The sequence below is a fragment of the Oryx dammah genome, unplaced genomic scaffold (genome assembly GCF_014754425.2).
Source record: "Oryx dammah isolate SB20612 unplaced genomic scaffold, SCBI_Odam_1.1 HiC_scaffold_1, whole genome shotgun sequence".
Taxonomy (NCBI): domain Eukaryota; kingdom Metazoa; phylum Chordata; class Mammalia; order Artiodactyla; family Bovidae; genus Oryx; species Oryx dammah.
The window spans coordinates 67,850,911-67,878,747 of NW_024070185.1; the positions used below are offsets into that span (position 1 = coordinate 67,850,911).

The 27,837-nt window shown below is 42.0% G+C and overlaps 1 protein-coding gene across 2 annotated transcripts in view; it reads left to right on the forward strand.

Moving 5' to 3' along the window:
* The window catches only part of XPO7 (exportin 7), a 35,747-nt gene that overhangs the window by 6,234 nt on the left and 1,676 nt on the right, over positions 1–27,837 (forward strand). For both annotated transcript variants that reach the window (XM_040242372.1, XM_040242381.1), the window contains exons 6-27: positions 1,018–1,122; positions 2,562–2,727; positions 3,311–3,384; positions 4,696–4,815; positions 6,201–6,347; positions 7,162–7,334; positions 9,254–9,447; positions 9,882–9,987; positions 12,172–12,307; positions 12,843–12,916; positions 14,075–14,155; positions 15,322–15,385; positions 16,070–16,178; positions 17,071–17,177; positions 19,397–19,485; positions 20,200–20,307; positions 22,170–22,252; positions 22,493–22,707; positions 22,959–23,097; positions 24,872–25,032; positions 26,144–26,242; positions 26,756–26,883. In XM_040242372.1, the coding sequence (XP_040098306.1) occupies positions 1,018–1,122; positions 2,562–2,727; positions 3,311–3,384; positions 4,696–4,815; positions 6,201–6,347; positions 7,162–7,334; positions 9,254–9,447; positions 9,882–9,987; positions 12,172–12,307; positions 12,843–12,916; positions 14,075–14,155; positions 15,322–15,385; positions 16,070–16,178; positions 17,071–17,177; positions 19,397–19,485; positions 20,200–20,307; positions 22,170–22,252; positions 22,493–22,707; positions 22,959–23,097; positions 24,872–25,032; positions 26,144–26,242; positions 26,756–26,883 (2,678 nt within the window). The remainder of the gene's footprint in view (positions 1–1,017; positions 1,123–2,561; positions 2,728–3,310; positions 3,385–4,695; positions 4,816–6,200; positions 6,348–7,161; positions 7,335–9,253; positions 9,448–9,881; positions 9,988–12,171; positions 12,308–12,842; positions 12,917–14,074; positions 14,156–15,321; positions 15,386–16,069; positions 16,179–17,070; positions 17,178–19,396; positions 19,486–20,199; positions 20,308–22,169; positions 22,253–22,492; positions 22,708–22,958; positions 23,098–24,871; positions 25,033–26,143; positions 26,243–26,755; positions 26,884–27,837) is intronic.

Below are 27,837 nucleotides of genomic sequence, written 5' to 3' on the forward strand. Positions count from 1 at the left end.
CCCCTGGATTATGATCTGTGTAACAGATTGTATACGGCCTCTGGTATATAATCTAGCGATACCTTTTTATCTAAGACATTTGTAACACAGTGACACTGAGGCTAAAATCAGAATATTTTGAACTCTGTGCAACTGAATTTTCTATTGTGTTTTTTTTTTTTGCTTTAGATTTAAATTAGAAAGCATATTTCTGTTATCATTCCAGTTTGAACTTAGAAATAAAATTGGGGGGTGGAGGTTCCATAATGTGCCAAAAGGAAGATGAGCTCTCTCCTGCATGAGTTGATCAGTATATAGAAGTGACTTACACTTACAGTAAGTGGTTGGACTAAATATTTTTGGCAACCTTGAAATTCCTTTATCACTCTTATTGAGTACGTACTATGTGTCAGCTATAGAGGACATATGAAAGAAGTAAGAGATTTAATCCCTGACCACAAAAGCTTTAAAATATGACTGAAAAGACAAGGACAGAGTAGTGAGAGACCAGTACAGCCCCTTAGTTGAAGTCTTCACTTCTGTGGAATAGACTGCTTGTTGAAATAGGTGAGAAAAGAGAGTATTACAGGCTATTGCCATTTATCTTAAGTTCATGGCTGTAGTAACTTCAGCTCTGACTGGATTATTTAGCAAAATCCAAGCCTTGCAACTGTCTGTTTTTGAGACTCAGCCTCAAAAGAGCATGATAATAATTATTAACAAAGTCTTGCAACAGTTTGTTAAATATTACCTCCCTAAGTGCAGAGGACATGGAAACCTTGCAGTGGAGTCACTGTAACTTTCTATCTTCCCTCTGTAAATGGTAGAGCCATGATATCCTGCATAGCTGTTATCTGCTTATCGTCATCCTCATTCTCTCACTAAATAGAGTTTAACAGTAACTTAAATGTTTAAAATGTGTTTTGTTATTTTTGTTGATCTTACTGAAAAATCCTTCAACTTTATTTGAAGTCTACATGAAAAATTTTTTCTTTGCAGTTAATTTTAAAACTTGTGTTGGTTTGTTTTTCTGCACAGGCAGACACCACCCATCCTTTAACCAAGCACAGAAAAATAGCCTCTTCTTTCCGAGATTCATCATTATTCGATATCTTCACACTTTCGTGCAATTTACTAAAACAGGTGAGATTGTATGTTGGTACCTGCTTCCCAGTTCCTTTTGAAAGAATCAGAGTAAGTGGGGACTTGTTAGATGTCAGCTCTTCACTGACCCGTGAGAGTTTATGCATTTCTCACATAATATATATGTCCGAGATGTTGATGACCTTCCAGTCTGAGAGAAAGAATTATTTCCTGATTTCACATCTGTTCCCCTAGGTAAGGAGCCAAAAGTGAACACTTATCCCATGCTCCTATTTTAAAGAAACTAGTTTGCCACGAAACTTGAGGTTTTTGTTGTTTGGTCTTTTTAATATCCACATAAGATCTTCCTATATGGAGTTAAAGCATCTTCCTTTTATGGCATTTGATTCTCAGTGCTCTGAACACAGGCTCAGACTACCTTGTTAGCACATTAAAACTAGGCTGGCTCCCCTGTCCCCTGCTGAGTTACAGGCAGCAAATAAACAAGCAACATCTGTAAGGAAAAGCATATTTTGAATTTTTAACATCCATTTAGATTTCCTAACCTGAAGGGGTAGACAGTGTCACCGAAGGAAATTAACTGTTTTAAAATAGAAAGTTGGTATTTCAATTCATTTATTGATAGACTTGAACTAAGGAAGAAATGTTAACCTGTAAATTGTACACATTTATAGCTGTGTTTGGATGTTTTGTCCATACAGAAAGCCAAGTGGAATTACCGTCTGCTTTTATGTTCATTTGGGGTTTTTGTTTGTTTTATTGTTCCTGTTCTCATTTTCCAGTGTGTCTCAATTGTAATATGAGAAGCAAGGTTGGATTTTTCTTTTGTCCCAGTTAATGATGTCCATCCATCTTTTCCTTCAGCTACCTAGTTTCACTTCAGAATTCCCCAGAAGTCCTCAGTTTGGGCAAGCTGCCTTGTAAAAACTGTTGTACCCTCTAGAGGGGGAAAAAGCTTGTGAGAAAACAGGATTGAATCCTCTTCTGATACTGATGCTATCAGAAACAAACCAGCCAGCCCCTGAGGTCACAACTGGTAAAAACTTGAATCTCATAGTCACCATAGCCATAGCTCTGGGCCATTATTGAGCTGTAGGCAGGTACACTGCTGATGAATAAATAAAAAGGATCTAACATGCAAATGAAGTAACCATTCATCCCATATTGCTTCAAAATTATCTGCGGCCATGATGTCTGCAGCATGTAAAGAGTAAATGTCAAAGAGGGAGTGTGTTTAAATAAGCTTCATGTTTTTATGAACATGAAACATGTTTTAATAGTAAATAAGGAGCTAGGAGTTTCATGGTGAAGGAAGGACTTTAAAGGTAATAGAAGTGCTGCATCTCCTGGCAGAGAACCACCACTCGACTGTGCTGAACCACCTCCTTTTCTGGCTCAGCAGCCTCCTTGTAAGTCTGGTAGCAAGCTTGGAAGAAAGGAGTGACTGTTTGGGGCTCATTATGTGGTCATTTTTACAGGCTTCTGGAAAGAATCTGAACTTGAATGATGAAAGTCAGCATGGCTTGCTGATGCAACTGCTCAAGCTCACTCATAACTGCTTAAACTTTGATTTCATCGGCACTTCCACCGACGAGTCCTCAGATGACCTGTGCACGGTACAGATCCCTACCAGCTGGAGATCAGGTAACACGGCCACACCCTCGCACCACGCTGCTGCTCCCCTCTACCTGGAGTCAGCAGAGTGGGCTCAGGATCCCCTGGCAGATCCCCTGCTTGCTCTTAGAGAAAACCTGGGAGGTTGGTGTGGGTCTTTTAGGGAGCTGCACTTTGGAGGATCCCCCTGCTGGGGCAAACTGTTTACTCAGTTTCTGATGGATGTGAGTTTGACCTTACATTTCTCACCTAGAGACTTCTGCTTTCTTACTCATTTGAGAGAATTTCTAGCTTTAAAAACAAAGAACCTGTGTATGTTCTTGGTATTGTGTTCCTAAAAGATAAAAATTCTTGCTATGAAGAGTCCTGCTTGTCTTACGTTGTTTGAGAATCAGAAAAAATGAATCCATTTTTTAGAGGAACTAAAAACTAATGCTTTTGTGAAAAAAGAAAGGAAAACAAAAAGCCCCCATTAGTTTGTCCATTTCAAAGGAAATAAACATTCTGTAAGATAAGAAAGCAAGAAGATAACACTCCCCGATGACTGTAGGGCACCGGAGTGCACCGGCCCCAGTGTGCAGACGATTCCATAATGTGTTCTTTTCTCTTCCAGCGTTCTTAGATTCTTCAACTCTGCAGCTGTTTTTTGACCTCTATCATTCCATCCCTCCTTCATTTTCACCTCTGGTGAGTCAGGACTACAGTTTCTGTTTCTGGAATGCAGCAGTGGCGAATGAGCCTTATGTTCATTGTGTTGTACAAAATCATAGAAGTAAGGTTTCTTCCTAGAAATACTAGGGGTAGTTATCTAGCCTGTTGAGATAAAGCTCGTCAGTTAAAGGTTCTCACTATAAAGTCTTCATTCCTTTAAAACTGTTCCTGTCTAATGACAAGTTGCTGCAGGTGTCAAGTTCTTTTGGTCCCCTTTGTGTCTGACTTTGTACTGTACCTCGAATTGCCACAGGCTAGAGTGTGGGGAATTCATCTTATATGGTCTAGTAGAAGATTGTCAAGACTGAGATTTCTGAAAATCCCTCAGGCCTATGTTATATAAGTGATCAATAGAAGCTGTATTGGAAAGGCAGATTTGCATACTTGTCCTTAATATTTGAAAGCTCTTGCGAATGCTGCATTTCTCCTTTAAAGTAATAATTAACCTCAAATCCCAAAATTCATTTGGGTCCTAAAAAGTCAGTGGTCTGATACTTCAGATTGTTGGTGTAAAATGTTGTACAAAACGTACAAAGAAAGTAAAGGATCGTCAGTGGGTGTCTTGCACAGTGTTTCTGCGTAGACTGCTTTCCTGGTCATTATGTCACTTTTCCAAATTAATGCGGACTTTCGCTTTAGCAGAAACATGAATTTGTGTTGCTTGTATCAGTACATTTACTTCTGCTGTTAGTCAACAGAGGTCCGCCTCCCGGAGTAGAAAGTAGGGAGGAGAAGGGCAGAAAATAGATCAAGAGGGGCTAACAGAATGTAAATTTCTAACACAATGGGGAAAGGGGAAAATGTTTTCATTGTAAAACCTGTTTGCTTCCGAGCATAGCTCTGACTTGGTTATTTCATGATAGCGCCACATAGCAAAGCCTGATTAGTCAAAAAGGCCTTAATAAAACAGAAAAAAAAAAAAAAAAAAACCCGATGTCTATAGCATTGTTTACTGTCAGTTGCTTGGTATTTTCAAGTTTAAGTATGTATCTTAAACACAAAGAAGCCTAGGGGTGGTTGAAAAATAATACCTATATGAATTTCCAAACTGTGGATTTATCTAGTTGTTATGCTCACTGAGGGTCTAATGCCCTTTATTTTTCTTTAAATAAAGCTGTTTCAGATATCCTCAACTATACCCTCCTTGATCTTTTTTTTAATATCATTATAATGATAGCAGAGGGTGACAGAACAGAGAAGAAGAATATTTATAGCAAGGGAAAGAATAATGAAAAGAGCTATACCATCTTGTCTGCTCATTTGTGTTTTGGTTGTTCCCTGCTCTAGGTGTTATCCTGCTTAGTACAGATTGCCTCAGTTCGAAGATCCCTATTCAACAATGCAGAGAGGGCCAAGTTTCTCTCTCACCTTGTTGATGGTGTTAAGCGAATACTGGAAAACCCACAGGTATGATTTTTGAAAATTTACTTTTATTTTATGTGTATGTGTGTATAAGCATGTATGATTAGTATATACCTCTCTGTTATAATGCAAAAGCTCAATCTAGAGGTCACACATAGCAAAAACCCTAGAAAACAGTTCAGTCTGTTATCCTTTAGAAGATTTAAGTGAATGTCTGTACATAGATTTTTAACATTTACCCAGAAAAGGAGCTTCTCCCTAGATTCAGGAATGTTGAAATTATTGAAAGGGTCACTTTGAAGGAAAATAAGGAGAGAGCTAGTCATTTTGTGTGTTTTTTGTTTTTGTTTCCATGATTTTGAATGTAAATTATTTACCTAAGTGAATAGAGCTACTTTTAGCTAGGAAGGGAGATTTCTCATTCAAATATTATTCATTCCATAACTCAGTTGTCCGTCTTGTCTTTTTCAGTCTGAAAGATTCAGCTAACACCTCCTTTTTTAGGTATCACTTCCCCACACTAGGAAATATTATAAATAAGACCCATTCACTTAAATATACTCAGTTCTGGGACTCCTGTGGCAGTCCAGTGGTTAAGACTGCATGCCTTCACTGCAGAGGGCATAAGTTCGATCGGGGTCAGGGAACTAAGATCTCTCATGCCATGTGGCATGGCCAAAAAAAAGAAAAGGAAAAAAAAACATTAATCAATTCTTTCCTTTTTAAAAAATTATTTTTTCTATTAGCAAATTGTATGAAATCACCTACCACGGGCCAAAGATGTAGTGACAAGCAGAACAAAACCTGCCCCCCTTCTCTAATGTAGGAGAACATGTGTAAGGAAACAAATACACTGGTGTAGTGTGCGAACAAAAGTGTCTGATATAAGTAGATAACAAGATAAATAAACATACTAATACAGTGAGTTTGTTGCCATGATAGCAGTGTAATAAAATACATGAAATATTTGTGTAACTTTGCCATTCTGTTTGTGCTTAATGATAAATTAGACAGCTGTGAAAATGAAAATTTCATTACTTTTCATTTGATCAGTGGGAAGCAAACAGGCCTGTTAAATCTAAGATTGTGCCCCTTTCTGCCATTAATCAACATTGCAGCCCTGGCAAGTAGTATGGTCCTTCTGGGCTTCTGTTTCAGACTCTGCCAATCGAGGCCAATAACCCCGTCTTCCAACATGATTATTGTGAACAGATGAGATAATAGATGCAATAGTCCCCTTTAAAAGTGACTTTAAAAAAAATTGTGATTTAATCATACAAATGTGTCATTCAGAATGATGGCCAGCATCTCAGAAGTTAAAGCACATCTCCCACCGCCTCCCCACACCTCATGCCATCCCAGATGTCCTTTGGGAAGCAGTTTAATGAGTCATGTTTTACATTTTCTTTTCCTCCCTGTACTGTCACCAGAGTTTGTCAGACCCAAACAATTACCATGAGTTTTGCAGACTACTGGCCCGCTTGAAGAGTAACTATCAACTGGGAGAATTAGTGAAGGTGGAAAACTACCCCGAAGTCATCCGATTGATAGCTAACTTCACGGTGACCAGCCTGCAGGTTTGTCGTGGATTGCTTGCCTCTTTCTTCCTAAACATTGGAACCTCTTCTCTTGCTTGTTGGTTTTATTTAACCTTGTGGCATTACAAAGAGTGTGGTTAGGAGAACATGAGGGAATTATAAGAATAACACTTAGATTCAAGGCTGGGAGAATTCTTTCATAGTCCCCTTAAAAAAAACAGGCAGAATGAAGGGAGACTCAGCACCCTCTCTTTCTTAGCCATGTGTAGGCAGTGGTTCTTTAAAGTGATGGCTTGCATCAGAATCATCCAGAGAGCTTGATGAGAAATGCAGGTGCTTGGGTCCTATTCCCATCATTTCTGATTCACTCGGTCTAGGGAGGAACCTTAGCACCTCTATTCCTAACAAGCTTCCTACGAGACTATCTTGCATACTAATGTCTGAGAGCCACTTACTCAACCAGCTCAGGACAGCTCTTCTCACTGGACGGTTAGTCTCTGAAATACCAGTAAACACGTTAGACTAGTTGCCGTACGTAGAACAAAGCCCATTAAAGTTTATCCTTTTTTTTTTTTTAAAGAATATTCTTTATGTCAAGTGGCTTGAGACTAATGTACTGTGTACACCAATGAGAGCTAACATCTGATTCTACTGGATCCCTTTAAGAGACTTTGCTGTGTCCATCCAGCCACAATTCTTTCTCCTCTTCCTTCCTTTTAGAGCGTCTGTCTCTTTTGATGCTTCTGGGACCTCTAGGAGGTCACATCAGAACATCTTAAGAGATACTACATTTCAGATTGGACCTCTAGGAGATATGGTGGTAACAGAGGCCTGCTCTCTCGGTTTTCTTTAGCATTGGGAATTTGCCCCAAATAGCGTGCACTATCTCCTGAGCCTTTGGCAGCGGCTGGCAGCCTCCGTGCCATATGTGAAAGCCACCGAGCCCCACATGCTGGAGACGTATACTCCTGAGGTCACCAAAGCCTACATCACATCCCGTCTGGAATCTGTGCACATCATACTCAGGTAAAGAAATGGGCAGCCTCCCTTTTTCCCCACACATGGCCTGGTGTCAGACTTGCAAGGGACCCGACACCCAGTTGGTAGACGCATCCTTGATATGAATCTTACTGGAGCTAACACCGGAATGGGTATTTTTTCCTGTCGGTACAACAGCTGATGAGAGCATAATGTCTGAAAGAAGAGTCTTTTTCTCTTTACCATCCTATTCATGACTGTCCCTTCTTCACCCACCGTAGCAGCATCTTGGAATACAAAGCATATCCACTGATTTTCGTTAAACATGAGAGAAGCATTTCTAAGCCGTAGATGACAACAGTTATAACGTGTAACATAGGTGCTTAATGTGAACTTCTCAAGAAATAAGTGGATAAATAAACCATGCTATCCAGGGCTTACTAGAAGATATAAGAATCCCAGGCAGCTGGCCACTGATTGCATTACCCTGACACATGGGTTCTGTCTTCTTGACTGCCAGCTGGACCAGAACTCTATAGTAAAGAAATGTCAGATTCTTTCAGAAATGACCTATATAAAATACAGTTATTCTTGGTGTAGAGACCTTTCTTATATATTTTTTCATTGGCTGTTTCTCAGGAGAATCTACCCGAACTCTGAAGGTCTGGTTGTTTTTTCATTTTTAAGTTGCATTCATAATTTGCTCAAATCAAGTAAATGTGTCATAATAATTATAGTCTCAGTTGTGTATGACTTGAGTCATTTCAGAATCTGGGTATTGGTGAAGCCTGCTGGAAAGCATTGTTCTATTAGTGGCATAGTTTTTCTTCCTAAGGACTCAGCAGGTTTCAGGCAGGCCATATTGGGGAGGGGGGACATGTATGGGCTCTGGGCCCAGTTACTCAGCTAATAGCTGTGTGCTCTTGGGCCAGATTATAATGGGGATTGAATTACTGTGTCCTGGCCTCGTGTATGGACCATGGTTAACACACAGCTCTGAGCTGCCCATTGTAGTGGCGGTGACGCTGCTGGATTGTCGTATAACCATGTAACGGTAGACAGCTAATGATATGATAAGGTTTTTAAGTCTAGGAAACCAGTGGATACGACAAGACATGGTATAGATCCACAGTGCCTTGTCTGCAGTTCTGAAACTTAAGATGGGAATGTTTAATTTTCTCATAAGTTTGACACAAAACTCATTTGATGGCAAAACTTGACCTGTGCTGATATGAGACCACTTAATCTCAGGTGGCACCAGTGGTACAGTATCTGCAGTTCAATCCCTGGGTCGGGAAGATTCCCTGGAAGAGAGAGTATAGCAACCCATTCTAGTATTCTTGCTGGGAGAATCCCATGGACAAAGGAGCCTGGCAGCCTACAGTCCATGGGGTTGCACAAGAGTCAGACACAATTGAAGCGACTTAGCACATACACATAGTAGTGTTTTTAAAAAAATTTATTTAGTGTGACTATTCGTAATATTTATATATTTTGATGCAGGAATATTGTATATGACATGCCACGGCCCATGGAGGGTTCATGTTACATGTAGAAGCATACAGTACCTCCCAAAAGTCTGAAGATTTCTGAATTCCAAAAGCCATCTGATCACAGAACAAACAGCCTCACAGCAGGGATAGGCTACTTGTAGTTTTAGAGTTTACTATAGTCAGGAACAAACGAGAGGCTGAGAGCTGGGAGCTTTCAGGGTTGAGAAGCATAGGACTGGGAAAATCACTGCAGACAAATGTTACGGGGCTAGGGATTGAAAGATACTTCAGGAGACTGATGCTTGGGTGAGACCCCTGCCTTCAGCCCGTTCTTATCTTCCTTGGTAAAAAGTTGTGTTGGGATATGGGCCTCTACGGCGGCACATGGTGGCAGAATGGAGGAGGAGCGCTGCTGTGACAGGGAAGTCAGCAGCATTCTTTAAGAGGGCTCCTTCCTTCTTCTGTTGGGAGTAGAGATGGACTGGAAGATCCCCTGGAGGATACGGGTCTGGTCCAGCAGCAGTTGGACCAGCTGTCTACCATCGGGCGCTGTGAATACGAGAAGACGTGTGCGCTGCTCGTGCAGTTGTTTGACCAGTCTGCCCAGTCCTACCAGGAGCTGCTCCAGAGCGCCAGCGCCAGCCCCATGGACATCGCAGTGCAGGAAGGTAAGTGGACACCCAACTGCCGTCAGCACCCTTTCACTCATTGTCACCTCCCTTTCACCTCCCCCCTTCAGAAAACTTTCCATCCTCAGTTAGCTTCATATAAACAAGAATATTTGACAATAAATGCCATGGGGAGCTAGGGAAGAGCAACTGAAGTCATATCTGTAGTGGATGTGTTTAAGGAACTACTGCATTCTAAAACTAATGACCCTGTCTGATAGGGGAGCCTTGGTTATCTAGTGAGTTTTGCCCTTGGTATCACCCTTACTAAAGCAGAGGAGTAGCTGTTCTCTGAAGGAACGGTCTGACTTCAGGGCCTTTTCGCTTTCTTAAGATTAAGGGAGTTCACAGTAAGAAGTGAACCTCACAGTGAGGAATTTCTTCTTGCAGTGACGACTGGAGGTGACACTTAACAGGCCTTCTTCCTGTTGCAGGAAGGCTGACGTGGCTGGTTTACATCATTGGTGCAGTGATTGGGGGCCGGGTCTCTTTTGCCAGCACTGATGAGCAGGATGCTATGGACGGCGAGCTTGTCTGTCGGTAAGTGCTCGCACGGAGGCATCCCGTTTCACTGCTCTGACCCTCCCACCCCCTTTTGGGTCCTGAGACCATGGGAGTTTGACATGCTTCTGTTAGTGCTGTTCTTCCCATTTACAAAGTATAATTTATGAAGCTGATTGCCGGTGAAAATGAAAAACTGTTACAGGTCCAGAATCCAAAGTATAAATACAGCAACTGCCATGCCTACAATCTTTACTAAAAAACCATCTGCAGTAATTCAGCTAGAAAATAAATTATGGATATAGAATTAAGAGTATAAGTAGGATACAGAGTGGAGAGTAGCTTTTAGTTCTGTTTAAGTGCAATATCTCAGAGTTAATGAAAATGTGGACTGCTTTTGCCTTGCCTAATAGTCTAATAGGAAGTCTAATAGGAAACTTTGGGTCTTCAAATATCCCTAAAGATGAATTACAGAATTTCTACAGCCTTTCAGATGTCTTGACATACCCTTTTCCATCTACAGGATTTCAAGTTATTTTGTGTTTGTGTGATTCTCATCTTACTAAAAACCTGTAAATGAGCATTTAGTGATTTCTGAAAGCCTACTTACCATTGAAATAAAAAGACAGGATTTTTAAAAATCTTTTTAAACCTCTGCAGCAGAGATTCTCAGACCTTTTTCTTCAGGACTCTTTACCATCTTAAAAAGTATAGAGGTCCTCAAAGAACTTGTTCATGTGAGCTATATCTATCAATATTTAACTATATTTTTCAGAAGAAATGAATGAGAAGAGTAGCTTTGTTTTAATGTCTGGCCCAGTAAAAGTCATCTGGATTCTCTTCTTTTTCTTCTGCATTCAGACTGTAGTGATATCACACAGCTTATAGCCTCTGGAAAAACCCCACTGCACCCTCCTGTGAGAATGCAAGTGAAAGGGCAAATAATATTTTAGTATTTTTATGAAGGGCTTTCCAGGTGACTGATTGTAGAGACTCCACCTCCCAAGCAGGAGACTTGGGTTCAGTCCTTCAGTGGAGAGGATCCCCTGGAGGAGGAAATGGCAAGCCACTCCAGTATTCTTGCTTGGGAAATCCCATGGACAGGGGATCTTGGCAGGCTATAGTCCATGGGGTTGATAAAGAGTCAGACACGAGTGAGCAACTAAATAACAACAATTTTTATGAATATGGTTTGTGACCTTGCAAGGAACTGCTACCCTGAAGGGTTCTAAAGTTCCAGATGCTCTCCTTAGACGTTTTAACATAACACCTTAGAATTTATTGGTCCCTAGACATTTCAGTCCATAATTTTTATTCTTATGCTAAAAATCCCCATTTGTCTCTTTCCACCCCCACCTTATTTATCAGATGCTCATTTGCCCTAATTGAACAAAGATTTAATAAGGATGAAATCCAATACCTTTGTGATTCTGTAGCCTTGTGTAATACTGTGTGTGTGTGTCATAATATAAATTGAGTTTAGACAATTTCTCGTATACTGGTTCTCAACTTGAGTGTTCCAGAACAGTGACTGAGTCCAGTGTACTCATGATGTCACAAAATGTTCAATAGTTTGTTACCTATTTTCACATTATCAAAATGTCAGATGACTCACTTGTAATAATTCATCATTCTTACTCATCCAGCAGCCACTCACTTGCATCCCAGTATGCTTTCTTTTGGGGGGATGGGTGCAGGTGGAAGGGATGAAGTAACAGGGAGCGTATCAGCTCTTGGTCCCTGGAAGTGCTCCCGGCCGGCGGGCATCATCCTCATGTGTCTCCTTTTATGGCTCCGTGAGAAAAAAGGTTGAGAGCCGCGGGCTTAGTCCTGTCGCCCTCATTTTAAAGCTGTGGAACTGGGGCTAGGAAAGTAAAATGGCTGTACTTGAGTTATCATGGAAGTGTCAGGGATGGCCATTACCCCAGTACTAGTATTTTCCCCACTATTTGTAAGCAGTTACGAGTTCTGCCTCCATCTATAGAATCTCAGGGAGGACTGGAAGTTTTAAATATCTAGTCATTCATATTCCCTGGCTGTCGTTCCTGAGGCGCAGAAGGGGAGAATTTTGTTCCCTAGTGGAGCTTAGAGCCTGCAGAGAAAGCCTTTCCAATAGGATGATGGGTGAGGGGAGGGGGCGTGTGCCTGTTTTCAGGGAGGGTGGTTTTCTGTGGTGACCAGGATATCCTGCTGTTGAGAGAATCATTGCTTTTCCTCCTCCAGGGTGCTCCAGCTGATGAACCTAACAGACTCTCGCTTGGCTCAGGCGGGTAACGAGAAACTAGAATTGGCCATGCTGAGCTTTTTTGAACAGTTCCGTAAGATCTACATTGGGGACCAGGTGCAGAAATCCTCTAAGGTAACAGACTCTGAGTTGGATCCATTCAGTGCTCACTTCTGCTTGTGGAGTTTCTGAGTAAAAGAAACGGCTGTAAACAGTTTAGATACAATCTCCAGTGTCAGAATAACCCAAATAGTTCCTCTTGGTCTGTAGAATTTCGGGAGACTCCTCAAAGACTCCTGAAAGAGTAGAAGTCAGCTAGATTCTCCTCTCTGCTTCACATTCAGTCTTCATGTACTTAGTAAATGAGCAGTCACAACATCCATTGGTCTCCCCTAAATTGGCATTCTTAGTCCCTATGTACATGAATTGGATGTTCAAAACAGCAGGTTTTGACAGTCTTTTTATCATTTTAGGGTTGAAGATAACATGTACCCAGTATTTAGTAGTACTCAGAAACCAGTTCATTCCATCAGTAAAGACTTTCCCAGGATTGTTGTTCATATTCTTCTTATGGTTTTAACCTCCTACATGAGGACAGAAACAGTACTGGGATATGGTTTTTCTTATCTGTATTTTCTGGTTACTTTCTCTTCCCCAAACACACCACCAGCTGTACCGCCGACTCTCAGAGGTTCTGGGCCTGAATGACGAGACCATGGTCCTCAGTGTCTTCATAGGAAAAATGTAAGTGTTCTGGCTCGCCCTCAGCAAGAGCCCCTTGCAGTCCTGTTGCAACTGTAAAATGTGATCTTGGCATTGTGCTGCCAGTGCCTTGGTATTCCAGCATTGATCGTTTGCGTCAGAAACTTGTGCATTTGAGTGTGTGACAAGCTGTGCTTAGAGATACGGCCCGGCCCCAGAGCATTCCAGGCTTGAACAGGCAAGGATTTCATTTTGTCCATATGGAATCTCATCGGCAGCCTCTGAAATCACGGGGAACCTGTTGGGGCAAACCTGTTGTGACATTAGCAAAACAGACCTTCCTCCCCAGCCTCTCGCCAGGTCACCCTCCTGCCCAGAGGCCCCGAGCCGGCTTTCATTTTCTGATGCTGATTGCTACTAGGTGTGCCCCCAGGAGGGGAGCCCCACTCTATTTAAAATGGGCTTACTCCTCTCAGGAACCATCACACCCTTTCAGAATCTTGAATCGCAAAAATCAAGTGCTGTTACTTGAATTATCTTCAAAGTTGGAGCTCCTGATTGGCCCTTTTTGGTTCTTTTCTTTTTTTTTTTTAAGTTATGCCGCTTTGTTTACATTTCCCCCTTTTTTAGGAGCTCAATTTATCAACGCACACAGTAGTAGCCAAATAAATATATCACCCAGGGCTGTGTGCAGTGCGCCATTTTGCCTCCTTCCAACCATCCTGGACCTAAACACTCATATCCGTGAGCTGGTTAATCACTTAAGATGAAAAAAGCAAAGGGGGTCTAAAGGACTCTGCCAGCCAAGAATCCAGAAGCAAGGGCTACTAGAATTCTGCAGCTGACAGTGGATGGTGCAGTTGCAGAATTGCATACGTCTGCATGTTATCACTGCCGCAGAAATCTCTTGCCCTTGCTGCAGAAATCAGCCCTGGAGTGCCCCAGAATTCCAAGGGCCTGGGTATGGGCCAGTGTAGCTTTGGAACCAAGTAGTGAAGATTATCTGAAGGATAATTTTTCTAGTCAACCAAATGTAAGTACGGAGATTTTATACCCATTTTTTGTGGTTGTGATGTCTGTGAACTGGTGATGCAGGTGTGTGGTGACTCGTGATGGATGATTTTCTTCTTCTCCCAACTCTCCAGAACACCAGGCATATCAAAAGCGTCTCCTGCTTTTTCTTTTCTTTTTGTCCTCCAGCATCACCAACCTGAAGTACTGGGGCCGTTGTGAACCAATCACCTCCAAGACACTACAGCTTCTCAATGACCTCTCCATTGGATATCCTTTTCTAAGCTGGCTTCTGGGTGAAACAAGGACCATGGTGTTACAGTCTGAGAAATCAGGGCCTCTTCCATTTCTACCTTAATGTAGCTTTATGTATACCTAAGTATGGGCTTCCCAGGTGGTACTAGTGGTAAAGAACCCTCTGGAGGAGGACATGGCAACCCACTCCAGTATTCTTGCCTCGAGAATCCCGTGAACAGAGAAGCCTGGCAGACTACAGTCCATAGGGTTGCAAAGAGTAACTGAAGCAGTTTAGCACACACACATACTTAAGTATTTTCCATTCTCCTCAGAACCAAAGGCAATACCCACATACAATCCAGGACTAATTCCAGACCTTAAAAGTGAGCCAGCCGACAAACTAATCGTCTGTTGTTGTTAAGTCACTTAGTTGTGTCATACTCTTTTGTGACCTCATGGACTGTAGCCCACCAAGCTCCTCTGAAATAGTCTCCCAGAGATTTATTGCTGGCTATCTCTGAGATTTAGAAATCGCCAACAGGTCTTTCCGATAGGTACACACTCTTTGAAGCCAAGGTTTTAGCATAGTTAGCCGTAAAGTCCGTCTGGATTTTTCTATCAGCCTATAGGTAGAAGCAGCCTGATCATAAACTTTGCAATAAAAGAAGTGGCTACACCCTCTTGACTTGGATTCAGTCTGCTGTAAAGGTTGAATTGCTCCAAAACAGCTTATCACACCAGGGGTCTACAAGAGAAGTAAACCCTATAAAAATTATTTGGATGACTTTTTTCATACAGAGCTAGTCTCATTCTAAATGCATAGGAGAGAGGTTTATTCACACCTACAGTGGGTGCCGTACACAGGCTTTAGGGCTTAATTCTCTTTCAGAAGCCCCGTTGAGAAAAGCTTCTCTAGGATATCATGATTCTTGAGGGAAACTGCTGGGTTTTAGCTGTTTTCTTACACATAGACTTCGAGATGGGTATTCTTTCACCTATCAGTTAAAATGTTATTTAGAAGAGAATACCTTTTTCCCCCCATTTGGCAGTGTCATATTCAAATGGTTAAGACAAATAGGCTATCCAGGCATGGGATTCATAGTAAAGGAAGAAACTGCTCTCACCTAGAAGGTGCCCATTCTGCGACAGAGATCTTCCTTTGCATCACACTTTCCTTGACCCTCTTCCTTTGTCCTTACATACAGTAGTGTGAGGAAGCTAGTGAAGCTGAGTGCGGTACAGTTCATGCTGAACAATCACACGGTGAGTGGTTGAGCCTCTTTCCTGGTCCTGCTCTCCAGCCACCTCCCCACCCACATCCTCTCAGCAGTGGACATGTTCACATTGAGCTCCGTGGTGCTCAGTCCCTCACACTGCCTTCACACTGCCAGGCGATGCTTACTATCATCAGAGCTACTCTTTCGGATCCAGATAATCTGAGTTATGGTGAAGTCACTGACTATTGGAGAAGGCAGTGGCACCCCACTCCAGTACTCTTGCCTGTAAAATCCCATGGGTGGAGGAGCCTGGTAGGCTGCAGTCCATGGGGTTGCTAAGAGTTGGACACGACTGAGCAACTTCCCTTTCACTTTTCACTTTCATGCATGGGAGAAGGAAATGGCAACCCACTCCAGTGTTCTTGCCTGGAGAATCCCAGGGACGGGGGAGCCTGATGGGCTGCTGTCTATGGGGTCGCACAGAGTCGGACACGACTGAAGCAACTTAGCAGCAGCAGCAGCAGCACCAACTATTACTCTTACTAAAATAACTTAGTTGTAGATAACAAAAACAGTTAAAAAAAATTTTTTTAATACTCCTCATTTACCATTAAGGAATGATGATATGGCCATTAGCTTGAAAGGGCTCAGTAATTAAAAATTACTGGCTTGCATTCTGCCTCTAACCCTGTGTTTTTATTTTTGTAACTTGTTTTCTTTTTTTCAATAGAGCGAGCACTTTTCATTTTTGGGTATTAACAATCAGTCCAACCTGACAGACATGCGGTGTCGAACTACCTTCTACACAGCACTTGGGCGTCTCCTCATGGTGGATTTAGGTACTGCAATAAATCCTAGTGGCTAGTGAAGTAATTTGGCATTGTTCTCAATTTTTATGCGAGGATAGAAAACTAAATGTTGGGAGAAGTCTTTGCTATTGTTTCAAAAATATCTGAAATTACAGTTTGATTTCACCAAGAACAGATTGTGGTATCATGATCCCTGTAACTGGAAAAGAATTACAGTATTTGTCTCAAGTTTTCATCTGATAGGTTTTAAAATTCTATTCATGATTCTGATCTGTAAGATAAGAGAATTGAGATTCCTAAATGCATCTCATTGGCCAGATAATCCCTCCTGCCACATTGAGATGCAGCCCACCGGAGACGGCCAGCGTTCCTCAGCACCCACTTCCCTGGCATGGACGAACCAGGAGAGCTTATGTATCTTTCTAGCTCTGGTTGTGATATTAGCAGTTTGGGCTCAGCTTACAACCTGAAGCTTAATAGTATCATAATTTTTAGCTATTTAGGTTTAATCCTACTAAACTTACAAGGTAAAACCTTCTATTGTTTATGAAGGATTACTTAAAAAGGAGGGGTAATAAGAAACTCCTCCACATGCACCTAATTCAGGTTCAGGTCTCATCTAGTTCTCATACACCAGACTCGGTCATTTCTCATCAGAATCTTTGATATTGAACCTCAGTATTAAAAAATTGGGGCATTCCTGAGTTAGATGATTTCTGCTGTGATGGTTTTTCTAGTTTAAAAAATTATCTCTGTACATAATTTTATTCTGAAATTACTACCAGTACCTACTGGGATAATCAAGAGACTGCTCTGAATTATCCCTGTGTCTGTACTTCCTTTATAGCAACTTACTTTTCACACATACCACAGCCTTGCACATGTTGTATTGAGGTCACAGCCTGGGTTATTTTCCTTACAGGAGAGGATGAAGACCAGTACGAGCAGTTCATGCTGCCGCTCACAGCCGCGTTTGAGGCTGTGGCCCAGATGTTCAGCACTAACAGTTTCAACGAACAAGAGGCAAAGGTAAGTCCTTCACCCACTGATTGATCAGCTTCTGGTTAAGGGCTAGTCGCTGAGAGAGACTGGATTGGATAGCACTACAGAAAATAGTGTTTTATCTATAGGTTTTCTACTGATACAGCTTTTTATTCAGTCTCTTGGATTCCTGGGATGTTTAAATAGAAGAACCAACATAAGTTTATAAACTTTATTTTTATGTTAAAGTGTTTATGTTCTTAAACAGTTCTTAGGATTTTTTATCTTTAAGTTTTCACATGTATTAGCATAATGTTAATATGTTTTCTCATTGCCTTTTTAATCTCTGAAGTATATTTGGTTATGTCTCCTTTTCATTTTTAATACTGCTTATTAGTGCTTTCTTTCGTTTTTCTAGATGTCTTGCCAAAGATTTGTTAGTTCATTAGTCTGCTCATGGCACACAAAAAATTCTTTATTTTTTCTTTTTCTTTATTTCTGCTTTATCTGTGTTTGATATTTCATTCATTTCTGCTCTTAATCTTTAACTTCATACCTTTTACTTGAATCTATTCTGTGGTTGCCACTTCACTTCAATATCTTCTTTCCTAATACAGTCTTTTAAAACTATAAATGTCTCTAGATGTATTATTTCATAAATGTTGTTTTGTTTTGTTTTTTTAATTAAGTGTTAAAAAAATATATAACACTTACCATTTCAGCCATTTTTAAGTGGTTTAGTAGCAGTAAGTTTCACATTGTTTTGAAACAGGTCTCTGGAATCCACAAGCTATGATATATAGCATCTTTCATTATCATTCAGCTTTTTGCATTTTATTTCCATTAAGATTTCGTATTTGACCTATGAGTCATTTAGAAGGGTTTGTAAATTTCCATATAAATGGAATTTTAAAGCTACCTTCAGTTATTGATTTCTAGCTGTCAGAATAGCCATCTTTTTTTTTTTTTGCTTTCCTTCTCTTGTTTCTTGCACACTTGTACTCTTTACCTATAGATCTCTGTACCAAAACCAGAAACAGTGGACTATTAATATTTGTAGGACTTTTCTATAGTGTTCATGACACTAATACTGAGTTTTAGAGCCACCAAATAGCCCAGTGTTATTGCCCTCTAAAATGCCATACTTTACCTGACATTATAAAATTCTCCTTTTTCATCTCTAGAAAGCCTCTGGGTGTTCTCTCTTCAAATTAACAAGGAAGTCAGAGAGCAATGCCAGTTACCAAACTCTATCTTCTTTACTCTGGTGTACTGGGGTCTGAGATGGGTACTACTATCAAGGATAACAGGGATAGCAGCCCCTTCCCCATCACATTAGTTCTGTACAAAACAAGTAAAATTAATGAAAGAACCACCTTGGCCATGAACTACAACCATCACTATATGTTTGTCATGTGTCATGTAACAAGCCCATGTCTTAAAGTGGAGCTTATGGTATCAGTTTAGGAACAGAGCTGTAAGCAGACCATTAGCAAAAATGCAGACATTTTTAATGAACGAGTCAGGATACCCAGTGTACCTACTGTTGGCTGTTAGCTTTTGGAAAGTGGTTTCATTGCTCTTCAGTGCCCACTAGTAAATATTTTGTTGAGAAAGAGAGCTTTGGATTTGGAATCTTGGTGTCCTAACCCTGGTTCTCTTGCTGCCTTCCAGCAGGACTGTAAACAAATTATTGACCTCGCTGGGTCACAGGCTCTTATTCTGTAAAAGCATAGTATTAGTACTTTATAGGTCCAAGATCCAGTACATCAATCTTCTTTCTAGATAGCCCAACCAAAAGGCAAATAGTCTTGCAGACTTCTATCTTGCTCCTGGCGGGGTCTGTATTTGCATTCCTATGGCACTGACGCCTTTGTAACTAGATGTGGTACCAGACCTTTAGGGATATGACTCTTCTCCGTCTTCTTGTATGTGCTTTTTTGCCTTTTTCTCCCCCACTTCTTCTTGAATAAGCTTTTTGCTTTTCCATTTTTTATATACAATTTATCACATTAATGTCTTAAAATCTTATCCTCTGTTTTTGCTATGATGGGCCAGGAAACTATTCCTTTCTCTGGATATGAAAAGCATCCAAAACTAGTTTTCCAGAAGAGATTGCACTTCTCTCTCTAGTAAGGGAGAGATCGAGTCAGAATACTGCGAAGGAGTATTTGTTGAATGATGGGAGAAGGAAGATGAAATTCCCATTGGGTGGTGATAGGTTTGGTATTTCTTCTGTCTTAACATATTTTTGCCTTCTGCCACAGCGAACTCTAGTTGGCCTTGTAAGAGACCTGAGAGGGATAGCTTTTGCCTTCAATGCCAAGACCAGCTTCATGATGCTGTTCGAATGGATGTATCCTAACTCAAGCAAGTGCACCTCCACAAGCTTTACCTGGAGGGTGAATGGGTGATGGGGTCATTGGAGAAGGTGGGAGGAAGGAATTGTGAAGCTGAGAAGGTGAAGAGTTACCCAGAAGGAAGCCATGTCTTTTGAGTTCTCATTCCTCAGTGATCCAATGACATGAAGCTGCCTGGTCATTGAGATTGAGAAGTGAGTGAGGTGAGGCTCCTCGGTTTCTATTTGGGGCCCCAGTTATAAATCCCTTTGGAATTATTGCATGTGAATTTTGCTACACTTAGAAAAGAGACTTTTCAATCTACTAATAAATAAGACAGCTGTACTAGGAGTTAGAAAGGCTAAGCTTACTAACTTCATAACCTGTAACAAAGCACTTAACATCTAAGTGCCTCCATTTCCTCAAACAGTTATGTCCAGTTATGCTTCCCTGTCACCTCACAAAAGAGGTAAGAGGACAGATAACAGGATGAAATGCATTGTGCTTCTCAGAAGAAAGGCATTATGTTAGTTAAAGTGTGTCTTTGGATGCCTGTTAAAAGGTAAACGACACACAGTTGCTCTAGAACCTTCTGTTCAGAAAGACGCTAAGATTAGCAAGCAGGAGACAGGAAGTCAGAGAACTGTAATTTGGCAGTTTGTGCCTGACCAGTGTTGAGAAATTCTGTACCTTTCTGGATTCAGAATTCTTCCTTAGCTTTTCATTTACAGCTACCCGTCCTACATGCCCATCCTGCAGCGGGCCATTGAGCTGTGGTACCATGACCCAGCCTGTACTACACCTGTGCTCAAGCTGATGGCCGAACTGGTCCACAACAGGTAAGCAGGGAGATTCTCAAAAGGCCCCAGGCCCCGCTGCCCTTCATCTGAGCGGGCCCTACGATTATTTGTTTTACCTAGTGTTTTCAGCAGATTATAGAGCGTACTAAGATTCACTGCTGTCAAACTTTGAAAACCTCTGATAGATTGTGTTCTGTTTTTGTTTGTTTGAAAGAAGGATGTCCTACCCACACAAACCCATAGCAGCTTGCAGGAAGTAAGTCACCTTAAAAAACGTCTCAAGATACCCACTCTTAAGTGAATCTGGCGACCAAGAGTCTCATTTATAAATTTCTTTTTCATTTATTTATTTTTAATTGAAGGATAATTACAACAGGGCTCAGACATAAGTATACATAGGTCCCATTACGTATTCATTGTTAGGCAGATGACAGCTGAATCAGTGAAAGTTTATCTTAAATTAAGAAAGATTTCCAAAATACTACATTTTAGATTTGCCCAACAATTTAGGGGCGTAAAGAAAAGACAGCTTCAGCACCTTGACTTCACTAGAACTTCAGCTCTGCATCTGCCTTGCATCTGTCCTGGCACACCTGAGAGAATTAGTCGTTTTTACAGCTACCTTAGTGAAGAAGTGGGTGATAGTCACAGAAGCTGTAGCCACCTGTGAGGCTTATAGTTAAGACTTATTTATAAAATAAACATTTAAGAACATCTGCTCTTTGCCACTTGGGCACTTTGATATTGATTGTGCCAGACAAAAACCTTGCCCACTTAGATGTTACATTCTGGAGGGACGATAGGCAGTAAAACAAGTGTGGAAGATCATTTGAAAAAAGTAAGATAATAAAACAAGGGAGGTGAAGAAGAGAAGGATTCTCAGAGACAGTAATATAGATGGACCAGAAGCATTCTGGTATTCCCTGCAAGGAGAGGGAAAAAGCAGTCAAAACAGAGAAAAGAACTGCAGTGGCCCTGCGACGGAATGAGCTTGCTGGCTGAAGCCTAGGGAAGGCGGGGAGGCCATGGTGGGCGCCCAGCCAGAGACATCATGCTGCGGCTCAGTACAGCAGTAGTGAGGCGTGGTGTGCACTCAGTATGTGGGAAGCTACTGGAGCATGGTAAGCAGGGATCAGAATGATCTCCTGGACATTATTTAAAGGTGTCCTCACTTCACGTGGAGAATGAGACCCTAGGGGCAAGAGTGGAAGCAGAAGGACCTTACAGCTGGCAGGTGGGTTCAGGGCATATTGGAGAGCTAGATCTTGATGGATTCTCTGTGGCGGCGGGAAGAAGAATTAAGAGGACTCGTGTTGGTCTGAGGCCTTACCAGCCATGAGGTTAGCAGCCTCATTAAGCAGTAGAGGAGCAAGCCAAGGAGAACTCTGGCCTAGGGGACAGTCAGGAATGCAAAGCTCAGGTTGTTGACGTTGTTTGCCCTCCCGGCTTGATTCCCCAGGTAGCACTCTCAGTGCCTTCACAGCTTTTCTTCTTCAGAAGTAGGGACAATGCTTGTACCCCTCCCGCAGTTGCCACTGAAGCTAGAGAGGTAATATATAATAGATTAAAGTCTGCAGGGCTGTGAGTGAGTACAACCAAGCAATGACTGTTTTAGAACCCATACTTTAAATCAAATTTTTAAAAATAATTTTATTTCCAGCTTCATTTCCCTTGTTTCTTTTAAATGTTTTCGGTTTGAGCAACAGAACTTGAATGTATCATGTTTTTCTTCAAGATACAACAAGCTACGTCACTGGTTATCTTGGATTAACTTGGTTATTTCACATTACGATAGGTAGTCTGTGTCTTCACGCAAAAAGTATCACCTAAGGTACTCAGGCAAGAGTGAGTCTTCCAGCAACATATCTCTGACTTTTATTTCCTCTGTGTTACCTGCTCAGATCCCAGCGACTCCAGTTTGATGTCTCATCCCCCAATGGCATCTTACTCTTCAGAGAAACCAGCAAGATGATAACAATGTATGGTAAGGAATTAGGAGGAGCAGTACCCTGGAAGTGAATTCTAGCCCAGTCTCCACTCCGCAGTATGGGTCTCAGGCCAGCCCTGGCAGTATCCAGGAGAGCACTGCCAAGGCATGCTGTGGTGTTTGTATGCTCGTGTTACAGTGCCACCCGGTGCCAAGGACTTTTGGACTAATAGGGTTGAGTTGGTGTATGAACTGTCAGCTACCACGTGATTGAATAAATGTATCTCGTCTACTCAGGCAATCGCATCCTGACACTAGGAGAGGTCCCGAAGGATCAGGTCTACGCACTGAAGCTCAAGGGCATCTCCATCTGTTTCTCCATGCTGAAGGCTGCTCTCAGCGGGAGCTATGTCAATTTTGGAGTCTTCCGTCTCTATGGGGATGATGCCCTGGACAATGCTCTACAGACCTTCATCAAGCTGCTCCTCTCTATCCCCCACAGCGACCTCCTGGTAAGCTCTGAGCTTCATCGTTGACAGAATCTGAGTCTCTCATCACATCTGTTTTTTTGTTTTTTGTTTTGTTTTGTTTTGTTTTTTGGCTGAGGCCATGATTGAATGTTTCTCTGAAGAACTAGAAGCTAGCACCACTGGGCCCTTCTGTCTTCCCATCTGAAGGGCACTAAGCTGTTTATTTCTGATCGTGCTCACACGTGCTGAGGTACGCATTGCCTCCACTGACTCTAACCCTGCTTCTCCCACAGGATTACCCCAAGCTCAGCCAGTCTTACTATTCACTACTGGAAGTCCTCACCCAGGACCACATGAACTTTATCGCGAGCCTAGAACCTCATGTCATCATGTATATTCTCTCTTCCATTTCTGAAGGACTTACTGCACTTGGTAAGCACCTGGGTTGGTGGATGGGCTGGTTGATTGGCTTTTACCACCTCACTAAGCAGAAGGGAGAATCTTGCCCCAATAGGATTATTGCTTTGGGGAGTTGACCCTCACACCAGAGTATATAATATAACTCTTGGGAACATTCTCCTCCAGCACATACTTACTGATGCCCTCCTACAGACTAGGCACTAAGGATCTAGTATAGTAATTAGTCCCTGTCCCTTGGGAGCTTTTCATCTGGTAGATGAAATAGACATGTAAACAGATGACTGCCTGTTCCCGCCCTTACCTGTGTAAGCACAGCAGTGGGGGTGAGTACAGAGCGCTGTGGGAGCACCCCAGAAGAATACCTGAACTCATGGCCTTGAGGGCATCCTGCAAGGTGCTGAATGGGCATCATCAGATGAATTGGGGAAGAAGCCTCCTGGCATCAGGAACAGCAAGTACTAGCCCCCAAAGGCAAAGAAGAACCAGGAACTCCAGATGGCAAGAGAGGAGTGAGGCAAAGCTGGAGGAAGGGAGGAGGCAGGGCAGATCTGGCGGTCATGGAGGCTGCCCTTCAGCTGGATCAGGCAGGGTGTTTGGATCCTAGCCTTAGGGCAGTGGAAGCAGTGGGGCGTTTAACCCAGCATGCTCCGTAAGTCTTCATCCTACTCCACCTGGCTCTGGTCAACCATTTTGTTACCACACTGCCTGCCAGCCAGCTGTCTTGGTTGGTGTATATGTGTGCAGAGAATAAAATACATTTTTATACTAAGCTGAGAAAAACACAAATAAGAAGAATAAGTCAACTGGAAAATGGTCATAATGTATTGCACATGCAGAGGATGACTTTTGAATTGTCTGCCATGGTGAGTTAGCCACACCTCTCTGCCACTTCCTTGATATGCACTTACCTCCAGCAGGGTGCATAACTGTATCTAGAACCATCCAGCCAGGTATCAGATCCTGCTTTAGAAGGCTGTTTTTTAGCTTCTTGAAAAACCTTGGCATGCACAGAAGCAGCATGGTTTACTCGTTTAGGCCTGTGGTCTGAGCCTCACCAAGTCAGTGCTGTCTGTAGGCTGCACTGCAATGTCCCCTTTATAAATGCACAGACACCTGCAGCTTTACACCACACACTTCCCCAGAGAGGCCAGAGAGAAAAGAATGTTTCAGCACCCCACTCTTAACAAACTGTAGTGTTGATAGGCTGTACTAAGCTGGGTTCAGTGACATCACCCAGGTAACTCGGAGCACAGGCTCACGTCACATGCTTGGATTCTAATTATTGCTCTTCCAATTACTTGTAGTTACTAGACCTTGAGGCAAGTCACAGAACCTCTACACACTTCTGTTTACTCATTGGTAAAATGGACCACTTACCTCCTGGCATTCTCAAGAGGATAAAATAGAGATAAAGTCCTTAGCACAGTATCTGGCACAGTAAAAGCACTTGCTCTACTGTAAGCTATTTGTTACTTTTTATGAAGCAGAAGACATAAATCCACATCATATGAAGTCAATGATTTCAGTAGTATTTCTATGATTAGCTATTATGACGAGCTCATTTTCAGATTTGGCATTAAACCCTGCTGTAAGATGAGGGTGAGAGGTTAACAGACAGCGTCCCCACTGGTAGTCTTGGCTACACCAGCCACGTCCCCAGTCCAGCTAGGTGCCTCTGAGGGGTCTAAGCTTGGCATCTCACATTCAGCTGCATCGCCGGTGGCAGCTCAGCACCCCTGCTCCGTTCACCCCTGCTCCGTTCCATCCCTGCCCTGCTTTCTTCCAGACACCATGGTATGCACAGGTTGCTGCTCCTGCCTGGACCACATCGTGACATACCTCTTCAAGCAGCTCTCGCGGAGCACCAAGAAGAGGACGACGCCCCTGAGCCAGGAGAGCGACCGCTTCCTGCATATCATGCAGCAGCATCCAGAGATGGTCCAGCAGGTGAGGAGTGTGAGGGGCAGGAGGCGGCCTGGGAGAGAGGACCTCTCTGCGAGGGGCAGGCCCAGCAAGAGAAGGAACTTCACCAAAACCTCACCTGGTTAATGCTGCCAAGGAGAATTTTATGCCTTAAAATGACAGCAGATTTTTTAGTTTGCTGAGGAATCACTGAATGTGGATATAGACAACCTGAAAAAGTCAGGTTTTGAATTTTTCTTCTGAGTGTTACACCAGCCCCCATGCCTTGGGCCTGTCCCATGAGCATGATCCTCCTTCCATGACAGTGGCTTTGCTCATGCATTGCTATAAATGGAGCATGAGTTAGAGTATCCAGCTGTAAAACTTGTACTGCCACTTGCAGAATAGAAGAAAAGTGTAGGACAGGGAATTCCCGGCAGTCCAGTGGTTAAGACTCCAGGCATTCACTGCTGAGGACGTGGGTTTGATCCCTAGTTGGGAAACTAAGATCCCTGCAAGCCACACTGTGCAGCCAGAAAACTTACATGTTGTTCTACCTTTCAAATAAAGCTCTCGGTTTAACAAAAAGAAAAAAGAGCACATGACAAAAGGAGATTACTGACCACACATGGAGATCAAACCGTATGCCTACCATTATTTAATTTGTATGCAACATATTTTCAAAAATAAGATTTGCAGAAATACACCAGATAAAAATAGATAAGGAAAAAGAATCAATGGAAAAGTTTTAAATTTTAGCCAATAATATTTTAACCAACCTTATCTTTATGTTTTCTCTAAGAAATAGTGAACATCCCCAAAATGTTATAAATCTCTCTCTTCTGAGACAAGATCCTGAGAGCTTTAGTGCAGGGTGATTTTGCCTATTATAATCATTTACTTGACCGATCCCATTACCCACAAAAATGAGGGTTAACTGGAAAGGTCCATTTTTAAATGAATTATCAAACCAATTCCCTGGAAAGGGAATATCTTGTAACTCACCTTATAATAGATTTAAATGAAGTTGCATGAACTGTTTGGTTTACTCTCAACAGAAAAGGCTTTCAGCCTAATACACTCCTCTGTCTGGGATCTGTAGTTCTGTTCTGGGTAGCCACACACCAGGTCACTGCCTCTGCTTCTCCGTTTCCAGATGCTGTCAACGGTGCTGAATATCATCATCTTTGAAGACTGTAGGAACCAGTGGTCTATGTCCCGACCCCTACTCGGCTTGATACTACTTAATGAAAAGGTAGGAGAACCAGCTCCCTGGTGTCCAGGGCACTGTGGGAAAGACAGAAGCACCCCCACAGTGGAGAAAGAGAGAAAGTGGCCCATTTTCTGAGCATGTCCTATTCATGCGCTGAACAGAACATAATCACTTAAACATTAGAAGTCAGCACCTGTAGCAGTTCAGACAGAAGGGGAAGGATGAGGAAGTGTGACAAGGAAAGAAGCCTCTAGAGATCAGAGCACCTGAGGCCTACGTTCGAGTTCCAGTTCTGCCATAAACAGACATAAGTAAGTCTAGAGATTCTTATAAAAGAAGAATCTGCATCAGGTGACCCTCATAGCATTTATCGCTTTAAAATTCTAGATTTTTAAGTAAGATAATGATATCCTACAGGTGCTTGCTTGAACTTTAAAAAAAAAAAAAGTATCCAATTTTGTTTCTTCTAGAACACTCCTATTCTTCACGTAATGAGGGGCTAGTCAACCTTTCTGCCTCTTCTCTCCTTACCTTCTCTCTGTCTCTGCCCTGCAGTATTTTTCTGACCTAAGGAACAGTATCGTGAACAGCCAGCCACCAGAGAAGCAGCAGGCTATGCATCTGTGCTTTGAAAACTTGATGGAAGGCATCGAGCGAAACCTTCTAACGAAAAACAGAGACAGGTAAGTGTCGAAGGCTCTGCCAAGAAATCCTGGGCAACTGTTAGTTTTCAGATCACTGAAACATAGGAGACTCCTTCAAAGTCTTCTAGAGGCTGTCTAAAAAGAAGTGCTGCCCAATAGAAAAGCAAGCCACAAAATAATTTATAATTTTCTAGTTGCTATAAAAAGAAGCAATGTTCATTTTAATATCTTTTATTTATTTAACCTATGTGTCTAAAATAATATGTTAACGTGTAATCAGTATTTTTAAACTGAGAATTTTAACATTCTTTTTATCGTGCTAAGTCTTCAAGATCTTGCGTATTTTACAATTAACAGAACATCTCAATTCAGATGCTAGATTTTCATCAGAAATACTTGATTTGTATTTAGATTTCCTAAGATTTACAGTTGACAAAGTAAACTCCCATACTTAAGTTGTTCCAGACATACTTAGTTGTCCAGTAACTGAACTTATGTCAGGTTTTCCTAAATTGATTTTTAAATATTTCTTTCATTTTAATTAATTTAAAATACAGCTTTTAACTTCAAGTTAATTAAGGTACAATTGGGGAACTGAATTTTAAATGTGTTTTCACTGCATTCGGTTCCTCGGTTGTTCTGAGCACTGCAAGTGCTGTACAGCCACCTGTGACTGACGGCTGCCATACTGGACAGCACAGGTCTCTTGGCATTAAGACATGAGACAGCCTCATTCTCATCCAGCCCTTACCTCGTGAGGGTTACTTCCCATCTGACAAAGAGATGAGATTGAGATTCCTTTTGTGCTGGCATGAGCCTGAAATGATCCTCGGAGCCCTGGATTTAACCAGATCTTGAGCCTGCCTTAAAGTTGTCAGGGAGAAAGGGGTGCAAAACTAGCCCAGCTTCTCCTTAGTCTTAGGACTGAAATTAACTGACCTTAGAACCCATTGCTTCAAACATTCTGCCTCTCAGTAGCCACTTGCTTGCTAG